The sequence below is a fragment of the Trachinotus anak genome, unplaced genomic scaffold (assembly GCF_046630095.1).
Source record: "Trachinotus anak isolate AG129_WGS33_773 ecotype Australia unplaced genomic scaffold, CSIRO_AGI_Tana_v1 ptg000003l, whole genome shotgun sequence".
Lineage (NCBI taxonomy): Eukaryota > Metazoa > Chordata > Actinopteri > Carangiformes > Carangidae > Trachinotus > Trachinotus anak.
The window spans coordinates 14,762,093-14,773,666 of NW_027273854.1; the positions used below are offsets into that span (position 1 = coordinate 14,762,093).

At 38.5% G+C, this 11,574-nt stretch overlaps 1 gene segment (V, D, J or C); it reads right to left on the reverse strand.

Annotated features, from left to right (window-relative positions):
• Positions 1–870: 870 nt before the first annotated feature.
• LOC139608973 (Ig heavy chain V region XIG14-like) lies at positions 871–6,434 on the reverse strand. The segment is given in 3 exon segments: positions 871–1,365; positions 6,179–6,295; positions 6,392–6,434. Coding segments are annotated over 3 exon segments (354 nt in total).
• Positions 6,435–11,574: the final 5,140 nt, after the last annotated feature.

Consider the following 11,574-nt stretch of genomic DNA (forward strand, 5'->3'; position numbering starts at 1 on the left):
ACTCCAGTCCTTTTCCAGGAGCCTGTCAGACCCAGTGCATCCAGTAGTCACTGAATGAGAATCCAGAGGCTGTACAGGTCAGTGTGTGGGATTCTCCAGGTCTTTTAACCACTGGTTCAGATTCTGTCAGAGTCTGACCATCAACACCTGTCAAACCAAAAGAGAAATCAGTCATTTGCTACAATGCAACAAGCTTTTAAAGACAACTTCAACTCAGTATCAGAGAAACTGTTGACCTGCCCAGCAGAGAGTTAACAGCAGCAGTCCTGTCCTATAGTCCATCATGTTCAACTGTGTGTCCACTGTTCTCTGTCATCCTCTCTGCAGTCAGATAAGTAGAGGTGGAAGACATCTGAGTTTTGCATTGACTCCTCCTCACAGGGAGGAGAGAGAATCAAACAGTACAGATCTCAGGTTCATAATCCTCCAACAGTCCCTCTTGAATATTTCACTAATTAACTTTATTAATAACTTTCATTGTTAAGCTTGGTCAGCATCATGTTTATACAATAGTACAAAGTACTTATTATTAATGTATGGTATTGTCATGAACCAGCTCGAAGTAAATAAGTAAATTTATTTGTCTATTAATACACAATACACACATTTAATGTGTGACCTGTAGATCAGTGGTGTCAGTGGTGTGGTGAGTGCCAACAAAAGCCAAAACACAACCAAAGCAGAATGTTTGTCACTGGGAGGAGAGAGAGGCAGAACTGATGTCTCCAGTCCTCTGAGAGAACAATCAGGAGAAGTGGATTCAGGTGTGGCTCTGTTCTCCTGACACATCTCTACCACTCTGACCTCCCCCTAAACAGGAAGAAGACCAGAAGCTCAAGGAGCCACCAGAGGGATGGAGACTGTGTTTTGCTGTTTCCTGTTTTTTTATGGTTTTTCTTTTGTTTTTGTTTTTTTCAAAGTGCATTAACCAGTTGAAATCATGCTGATGGACTTTAAATATAATCACTGTGAACAGATACTTTAATACCTCAAATGTTTCATTTATATTCTGTCATTGCTAAATATGTTCAAATGCTGTTTCTCTCCTCAACAGTGAACTGGTGTGAAATCATCAGTGGTCTGAGGGCTCCTCCTCTGGTGGCTTCATGTTACAAGTGTTCAGGCTCTGAGGGGTTTTTGTTCAGGTCTACTGATGCTTTGTGTTATTGTGTTACTCTCTGGCACAGTAATACACAGCAGAGTCTCCAGGCTGCACATTCTGTCCATTTAGAGTCACTGTTTTGCTGGAAGAGTTTAAGTCGATACTGAACTTGTTCTTTAGTGAATCTTTGTAGTATGAAGTACATCCAGTACATGCATATCCAATCCACTCCAGTCCTTTCCCTGCAGGCTGTCTGATCCAAGCTGTGGCATAGCTGCTTAGAGAATAAGAGACCTGACAGGTGATGGTCAGACGTTGACCTGGCTGCACAGTCACAGAGGCTGGCTGTGTCAACTGTTCACACTTCACACCTGTTAAAAGAACAAAATGCTTTGTTATCAATGATCAAGTTAAACAGCAAAAGAAGAAATGTTGACTGTGACAAATCCAGAGAGACTCACAGGATCCAGCTGCCAACAGCAGCAGCAGAGCTACAGAAAACATGGTTGATGTTGAAAGTGAGCAGCTGTGAACTCCACTGACAGTCTGATGTGAAGTTTTTATAGCTGAGGAACAAGGAAGCTCACTGAGTTTGCATACAATCAAACATATGAAGCATCAGTGTTGGTCCAACTGGAGCCACACTTTTCAGTGTTATTATATCTGCAGAGTGAAAACTTGCCAAGAAAACACCACTGCTTTACATTTTATAATTTCATTTCATTTCCACATTAAATGTCTCTGCAGTTTGGGTAATGAAACTGTTGTTAGCTTAAGATTTTAATGTCTAAAATGTCTAAAATTGCATATTAATACATTATCCTAATTATTATATAATTGCAAATAATGATAATCGTTGATCAACTGTCAACACCTCCTACATCAGAGTCATGATTAACATCAAAGCATACATCTCAACCTGCATGACAATAAAGATGAGCTGAGTAAACAATGAATATTAAGATATTATTATAATATGTTTTAAATAAATGCGTCACCAGATTTTTGCTTCCATTCATAATAACTAATTGTGGTTTTACCGAATTATATGTCCTCACATTCACATCACGTAATCTACACTGGAAGTTAAACACATTCAAACATAATGAAAAATATATTTTCATATATTTTTAGTGACGGCAGCACAGTGCTGCAGTGGTGAGTGTGGAGTTTGCATGTTCTCCCCGTGTCTGTGTGGGTTCCCTCCGGGTACTCCAGCTTCCTCCCACAGTCCAAAGACCTGCACATTAGGTTGATTGGTGACTCTAAATTGCCCGTAGGTGTGAATGTGAGTGTGTGTGGTTGTTTGTCTCTATATGTTAGTCTTGTAATAGACTGGCGATCTGTCCAGGATGTACCCCGCCCTCACCCAATGTCAGCTGGGATTGGCTCCAGCCCCCCCGCGACCCAGTTTCAGATAAGCTGTATAGAAAATGGACGGATGGATATTTCAGTCTGCATTTATTTATTTATTCATTCATTGATAATTTGCTGACTGACATATTTGCAAAGAGAAGTAATGACAGTGTCTATGATCATGTCAGTACCATAAAAAGTTCCGTTTGCAGCAGATGGTTGCAGGTTTACATCAAAATAAGGTTTCAGTGTTTGCAGATATGAAGCCTCAGACAAACAGAGAAAATGTTTTCCTCCAAAGGGAAACAGTCAAGGACGTGAAGTCAGGACTGATGTGACAATATGTCCCATCATGTGATGTGATCAATATATTGTATATTTTATACATCAAATAAAAGTGTGGCAAAAATTGACTTGATTAATTCAAGTCACATGGTTTCTTCCTGCACATGAACAGATGAACTTACCTTTTGTTCATATTCCAATACAGAAAACTTTATTAGCTGTTTTATTGCATAAAACTGTTCATGTAAATTCACTTTGTTTGGAAACTTTAAGCTTGAATAAGCTGCCATCACTTGTTCTCTGCCCTATAGATCACTGCTGTCTTCTCTCATGAACGGTGATGACACAGACAGATGGAGCTGCAGTCACTGCTCGTAAGATGTTTTGATTCTGTGGTGGAAATTCAACAAAGTTGGTTGAGACCAAGTTTGTCACAATGTTCAAAAGTGACTTTCAGATCAGTGAGGACACCAGATCTGAGAGTCTCCTTTTAGTAACAGAGGAGACAGAAATATGACCCTGACTGACCTCTAGTGGTTTTATATCAAAAACTGCAACATAATTTTTACACTGATGTTATCACTCACTTATCATTTCAGATCATTTCAGATCACATTTTTTGTTCATGTGTAGAAAGGCAGTTGCAGTTATTTAATTTCAGCTGTAGTTTGTATAAGATCAGTACCATAGGATTTTGTACAGCTGCTCAACCACCTTCAGTCACTGTGAGTCTCGAGCACAATAATAAACAGCAGAATCTTCAGTCTTCAGACTGTTCATCTGCAGATACACCTGCTGTTTGCTGTTGTCTCTGGAGATGGTGAACCGGCCTTGGACTGACTAAGAGTAGTATTTGCTACCACTATTGTGAGTGATAGTAGCAACCCACTCCAGTCCTTTTCCAGGAGCCTGTCTGGCCCAGTTCATCCAGTAGCTGCTGAATGTGAATCCAGAGGCTGTACAGGTCAGTGTGTGGGATTCTCCAGGTCTTTTAACCACTGGTTCAGATTCTGTCAGAGTCTGACCATCAACACCTGTCAAGACAAAAAGGAAAACTGTCAGATGTTTTTTAACAGGGACGTTCTTAAAGACTCAAGGTCAGAGAGACTGCTCACCTGCCCAGCAGAGAGTTAACAGCAGCAGTCCTGTCCTATAGTCCATCATGTTCAACTGTGTGTCCACTGCTCTCTGTCATCCTCTCTGCAGTCAGATAAGTAGAGGTGGAAGACATCTGGGTTTTGCATTGACTCCTCCTCACAGGGAGGAGAGAGAATCAAACAGAACAGATCTCACTCACTGTTTGGTGAATCTGGAGAATGAATATTTACTGAACATGATTCAAAATCCTCCAACAGTCCCTCTTGAATGTTTCACTAATTAACTTTGTTAATAACTTTCATTATGAAGCATGGTTAGCATCATGTTATGACAATAGTACAAAGAACTTATTTTTGTATAGTCTTGTCATGAACCAGCTCAAATATAAGAAAAAAAAGGAGACCACACAAGTTCAAAGTTCAAATTAAATTTATTTGACTTATAATACACGATACACACATTTAATGTGGGACATGTAGATCAGTGGTGTCAGTGGTGTGGTGAGTGCATGAGTCCATGACATTTATAAGGTATTTAATAGTAAAAGTGACAAAATAAATCAAAACAAAAGCCAAAACACAACCAAAGCAGAATGTTTGTCACTGGGAGGAGAGAGAGGCAGAACTGATGTCTCCAGTCCTCTGAGAGAACAATCAGGAGAAGTGGATTCAGGTGTGGCTCTGTTCTCCTGACACATCTCTACCACTCTGACCTCCCCCTAAACAGGAAGAAGACCAGAAGCTCAAGGAGCCACCAGAGGGATGGAGACTGTGTTTTGCTGTTTCCTGTTTTTATTTTTTTATTTTTTTTAAGACAAAGTACATTAACTAGTTGAAATTATGCTGATGGACTTTAAATATAATCACTGATATCCAATCCACTCCAGTCCTTTCCCTGCAGGCTGTCTGATCCAAGCTGTGTAGTAGCTACTCAGGGAATAAGAGACCTGACAGGTGATGGTCAGACGTTGACCTGGCTGCACAGTCACAGAGGCTGGCTGTGTCAACTGTTCACACTTCACACCTGTTAAAAGAAGAAAATGTTTTGTTATCAATGATCAAGTAAAACAGCAAAAGAAGAAATGTTGACTGTGACAAATCCAGAGAGACTCACAGGATCCAGCTGCCAACAGCAGCAGCAGAGCTACACAAAACATGGTTGATGGTGAAAGTGAGCAGCTGTGAACTCCACTGACAGTCTGATGTGAAGTTTTTATAGCTGAGGAACAAGGAAGCTCACTGAGTTTGCATACAATCAAACATATGAAGCATCAGTTTTGGTCCAACTGGAGCCAATAGAAGAGTTTGTTCAGTGTTATTATATCTGCAGAGTGACAACATGTTAGAAATCACCTGCTTTACTTTGTGTTATTACTCACTCAACTGTGACTCTTGAAAAAATTTACAATTTACAGAGAAGACAATTTTTATTGTGAACTGAGGACATCAATAAACAGCAGCTTCATTCAGTTCATTTTAGTTCCTCTGAGCATTTGCATTTCCTTTTAAACTGAAACATCTACAGTATTATTCTGATCAGTAACCACCAGGTTTGTGTTTTCAATACTTTTCAATTAATCAGCATTTCACTTGTCTCATTATGTTCTTCAGTCAAACTCGCTGTGAATAAGATGTTTTTTTCAGCTTGTTCTTCTTTTCAAACTAATTTTAAATTATGTATGATTTGTAATCATAAACCATCTTTAAATTTTTTTTTCTTTCTTTGCAAATTATTCATAACTTGATGAGACAGAGCTTTTAGATTTTTCAGATGTTGTGGTGAATTGTCTCTTATGGAAACAGGAAAAATGTTTCCCCCTCTTCTCGTGGCATCACTGTGCACAAAAATAATAAAGAAATTAAAATGTGCTGTGAATTTCTTGAAATTTGGGAAAATCATGTTTCTCTAAGTGTCTTCTACACTGATGTTGCTTCAGAGTAGACTGAAGTCAGATTCAGTCTCATGTAGCAGAAGCAAAAAAATCCCTCTAACATTCAGTGAATTCCATAAACTTCCCACTACGTAATAAATCAATCAGAGAGTACTGTCTGTATTAATGTTCACTTTTAGAACATGTTTGTGGTTAAGTCACAGATGTGTTGTTGGGTATTTGTGCAGGTCTGTTGGTCGTTTGTGTCACTGTGGGGCGACGTACACAGTAATACACAGCTGTGTCCTCAGGCTGCAGATTCTGTCCTGTTATCGTCACTGTTCCAGCAGAAGTGTCTCTGTTGTCACTGAACTTGTTCTTCAGAGCATTTTTTTGAACCAAGGTGCCTCCTCCCCAACGATGGAAAATCCACTCCACTGATTTTCCTTCACGCTGTCTGATCCAACCTGTTGCATAGCTGCTATCAGTCAGAGAATAACCAGAGACCTGACAGGTGATGGTCAAAGACTGTCCAGGCTGCACAACTACTGAGTCTGTCTGGATGAGATCAATACTGTACACACCTGTGGAAACACAAATCAACATTATCTCCATCATTCATCTGAATATTCAGTGTTTCTCATGTGTTTATTAGTGTGAATCCACTGAAAGCTCCTCACAGGATCCAGCTGCCAGCAGCTGTATCAGAACTACAGAGAACATGGTTGATGTTGAAGCTGAACTGATGTGAGCTCCTCTGTCCTGTCACTGACACAGACACACACTTCACTTCTTTATGAGGAACCTTCATTTGCATATTGCTGAATATTTAAATTAATCTTTTGTTGAGAAAATGAAGGAATAAAAAAATCATACAGAGATTTGTGTTTCCTGCAGATAGTTGAAGGTTTGCAGTTTTACATTAAAGATGTGAAACAAAAATCCTCTCAAGCAAAAAGAAAAGTTTCTTTGTACCATATTCACAGTATCTAGCAGCTACTTTCACTGTGCAGTCCCAGCAGGTAGTTACTGTAATACAGGCTTTAACTGTCTGAGTTCAACTGATCAAGTGGTATTTTCTAAAATGTAAGTAACTTTTGCAACAAATAAGTAATTGACAGAGATGAATAATTTCATCACTGTCACATGAGAACAACAACAATAAACAGCTGATCTTATATTTGATCATCTTCAGATCTTATTTTCACATCTTGTAGACTTGATGAACCAACACTATTGTTGTTTAATTCATTAAATTCTTAATATCTGACAGTAGAAACTCTCAAATCAAATCACCAAATATTGTGATTCACTTTCCAACATCAAAAACTTTCACAGTTTTACATCAAAACTTGTAAAACTTTTCATTTGAGAGTTTGTCTTTATCTGTGATGGTTCAAAGATCAGTTAGTTCAGATGAATGAGATGAGCTGCTGTATCTGTCTCATCACAGAGACAGAGGAGAGAAAAACAAGACTTTAACTGCCCTCTAAAGGTTTAAAGTGGAACTACAATATATGGTCCACTTCAATATTATGTTCATAATCTTATTTCCATTTATTCACAAAAGTTCAGACAGAGTAACAAGACTGTTCTATATGTTTTACTTATTGTTTCATTAGAAACAACAACTCCAGGAGGTCTAAATAAAAATGAAACTTTTTGCTCTATTAGTTAAATAAAGATCAAGACTGTAGGATTTTGTACAGCTGCTCAACCAACTTCAGTCACTGTGAGTGTCGAGCACAATAATAAACAGCAGAATCTTCAGTCTTCAGACTGTTCATCTGCAGATACAGCTGCTGTCTGCTGTTGTCTCTGGAGATGGTGAACCGGCCTTGGACTGACTGAGAGTAGAATTTGCCGCTACTATCGGTATAGATTAAAGCGATCCACTCCAGTCCTTTTCCAGGAGCCTGTCTGACCCAGACCATCCAGTAGCTGCTGAATGTGAATCCAGAGGCTGTACAGGTCAGTGTGTGGGATTCTCCAGGTCTTTTAACCACTGGTTCAGATTCTGTCAGAGTCTGACCATCAACACCTGTCAAGAGAATAATAAACATCAAGTGAAATAATCTGGTTGGACAAATAAAAACTATGTAAAAATATGTTATGTGAATATTTTCACCTGCCCAGCAGAGAGTTAACAACAGCAGTCCTGTCCTATAGTCCATCATGTTAAATTGTGTGTCCACTGTTCTCTGTCATCCTCTCTGCAGTCAGATAAGTAGAGGTGGAAGACATCTGAGTTTTGCATTGACTCCTCCTCACAGGGAGGAGAGAGAATCAAACAGTAGAGATCTCAGGTTCATAATCCTCCAACAATCCCTCTTGAATATTTCACTAATGAACTTTGTTAATAACTTTCATTGTTAAGCATGGTCAGCATCATGTTTATACAATAGTACAAAGTACTTATTATTAATGTATGATTAATGTATGGTATTGTCATGAACCAGCTCAAATATAAGAAAAAACAAATGAGACCAAACAATTAATCAAAGTTCAAAGTAAATTTATTTGTCTAATAATAAACAATACACACATTTAATGTGGGACATGTAGATCAGTGGTGTGGTGAGTTCATGAGTGCATGACATTTATAAGGTATTTAAGAGTAAAAGTGATAAAATGAAGCAAAACAAAAGCCAAAACACAACCAAAGCAGAATGTTTGTCACTGGGAGGAGAGAGAGGCAGAACTGATGTCTCCAGTCCTCTGAGAGAACAATCAGGAGAAGTGGATTCAGGTGTGGCTCTGTTCTCCTGACACATCTCTACCACTCTGACCTCCCCCTAAACAGGAAGAAGACCAGAAGCTCAAGGAGCCACCAGAGGGATGGAGACTGTGTTTTGCTGTTTTTTATTATGTTTTCTTTTTTTGTTGTTGTTTGTTTTGTTTTTTTTAAGACAAAGTGCATTGACCAGTTGAAATCATGCTGATGGACTTTAAATATAATCACTGTGAAAAGATACTTTAATACCTCAAATGTTTCATTTATATTCTGTCATTGCTAAATATGTTCAAAGGCTGTTTCTCTCCTCAACAGTGAACTGGTGTGAAATCATCAGTGGTCTGAGGGCTCCTCCTCTGGTGGCTTCATGTTACAAGTGTTCAGGCACTGAGGGGTTTTTGTTCAGGTCTACTGATGCTTTGTGTTATTGTGTCTCTGGCACAGTAATACACAGCAGAGTCTTCAGGCTGCACATTCTGTCCATTTAGAGTCACTGTTTTGCTGGAAGAGTCTAAGCTGATACTGAACTTGTTCTTTAGTGAATCTTGGTAGTATGTTGTGTATCCAGCAGCAGCGCTGCCAATCCACTCCAGTCCTTTCCCTGCAGGCTGTCTGATCCAAGCTGTGTAGTAGCTACTCAGGGAATAAGAGACCTGACAGGTGATGGTCGGACGTTGACCTGGCTGCACAGTCACAGAGGCTGGCTGTGTCAACTGTTCACACTTCACACCTGTTAAAAGAAGAAAATGTTTTGTTATCAATGATCAAGTGAAACAGCAAAAGAAGAAATGTTGACTGTGACAAATCCAGAGAGACTCACAGGATCCAGCTGCCAACAGCAGCAGCAGAGCTACACAAAACATGGTTGATGGTGAAAGTGAGCAGCTGTGAACTCCACTGACAGTCTGATGTGAAGTTTTTATAGCTGAGGAACAAGGAAGCTCACTGAGTTTGCATAGAATCAAACATATGAAGCATCAGTGTTGGTCCAACTGGAGCCAATAGAAGAGTCTGTTCAGTGTTATTATATCTGCAGAGTGAAAACAAGTCTGTTTGCTTCACATATGATATTTTGGAAATCACTTTGATATTGTCCCTCCAGTCAGTGGAACTACTTTTAATTTTTTTCAAACAATGCATCTCTGCTTTGGCTGAAACGATTTTGACCCAAACATTTTGTTTTGTAATTAAATTGCTGCTTTCATTCATTACTTTCTAGTATAATTACAAATAAAGTGGTGGTGGATTAGGAATGTTATCACTTTTCTTAATATTAACATTAACAACTGCTGTTAGGAAAACTGCCACTACGAATAATTGAAAACAATTTCAATAAATTAAGTTTACAATAATAATCATTATAATCATTTGAGCTGTTTTCCTGAAAGAATTGTTTCACCTCCTCTGTAATAGCTGCATTTATTTATTTATCTCATTATTTCCTGTGCATATGTATCTGCTGCTAACAGAAGTAGTGACAGGATAATATAAGCAGTATAGAAAAATTAAGTTTGTTGTTGCTGGTTTGAAGATTCACCTAGCTAAATTCTGGACTGATGGAGTGGTGAAACAGAACTTGAATGTTTCACAATGATAATCTTAAATCATGGTGCAGCAGTGTAGTGATATTTTCTTTCCCTGGCCTAAAGAATAAAGGAAATTTGCACCCAATACGTATTTGTTAATACCTTAAAAAAACAGACCTACTGCTGAAGTGATTTTTTTAGATATTTTCTATCCCATTGTATGGAAACAGGAAAAAAAATGTTTTCCCCATCTGCCAACAATGAAAACACTGAAAGATTTTTTAGGTAAATCAGAAACAGAGAAACTTGATTCTCTAGACGAAAACTGCTGCACTGAAAACATGTGTGACAAAATCAAAAAGTCCAGATTTAAAAAAAAAACTTTGTTCAAGCATTTGTAATAAAGACCATGTTTCACCTTCATCAGTGTGTGGTTGTGTCAGAAATAAAAAATAGTGTTAAACTAGAAAACTGGAACAAATAAAGGGAAAGTTGTTGTTCATCTTGAGATCTACTCACTGTCTGCTGACATGAACTGACGCTGACAGATGGAGACACCTTGCAGCCAAACTTCACTCTTCAATATGTGTAAAATGAGGTTAACACATGACTTTTGTTTATGGTGTCAACATTTTAACTGTGATAATATCCAGTGTACAAGAGCAGCAGGAGCTTTAAGGTTTAGTTCAGTCCAGGGTTCAAGTGGAGAGAGAAACTTGACACAGACTGCCTTCATGTGGTTTTATTACTGAAACATGGTGAGACATTATTTTTCACTCTCATGATTTGACCTACTAACTATTCCACATCATTTACAGACATCATTCATTTATATGAATGTGTTGTATTTGTAGTTTGTTTTCAGAAGCCACATTGTTCCACTGTCTTTAATCCTTTTATGAACAAATTCTCTTTATTGTTTGTGTTTAATGTTTAGACGTATGATGTTTGACATGTATGTTTAAAAGGATTTATATAGTACAGGGACTATTGTAAATTCATCAAAAATAGATATGTAAAGCAGAATATACAATATAAAACATAAAACTGTTGACAGAAATAAATTATAAAAAATCTGATATTTAAGTAACAAATGTCAAAGCACATAATGTGTAGGCTCTACCAGTCAAGATGATGAGGGCTGTAGGATTTTGTACAGCTGCTCAACCAACTTCAGTCACTGTGAGTCTCGAGCACAATAATAAACAGCAGAATCTTCAGTCTTCAGACTGTTCATCTGCAGATACAGCTGCTGTCTGCTGTTGTCTCTGGAGATGGTGAACCGGCCTTGGACTGACTGAGAGTAGTAGTTGCTGTTGGCACCACGATCAGTTGCAACCCACTCCAGTCCTTTTCCAGGAGCCTGTCTGATCCAGACCATATTGTAGCTGTGGAATATTAATCCAGAGGCTGTACAGGTCAGTGTGTGGGATTCTCCAGGTCTTTTAACCACTGGTTCAGATTCTGTCAGAGTCTGACCATCAACACCTGTCAAGACAGAAAAAGAAAGTCATTTGCTTTTAAGTCTTTTGAAGCTTTTGATGGAAAATTAAAATCACCATCAGAGAAACTGTTGACCTGCCCAGCAGAGAGTGAACAGCAG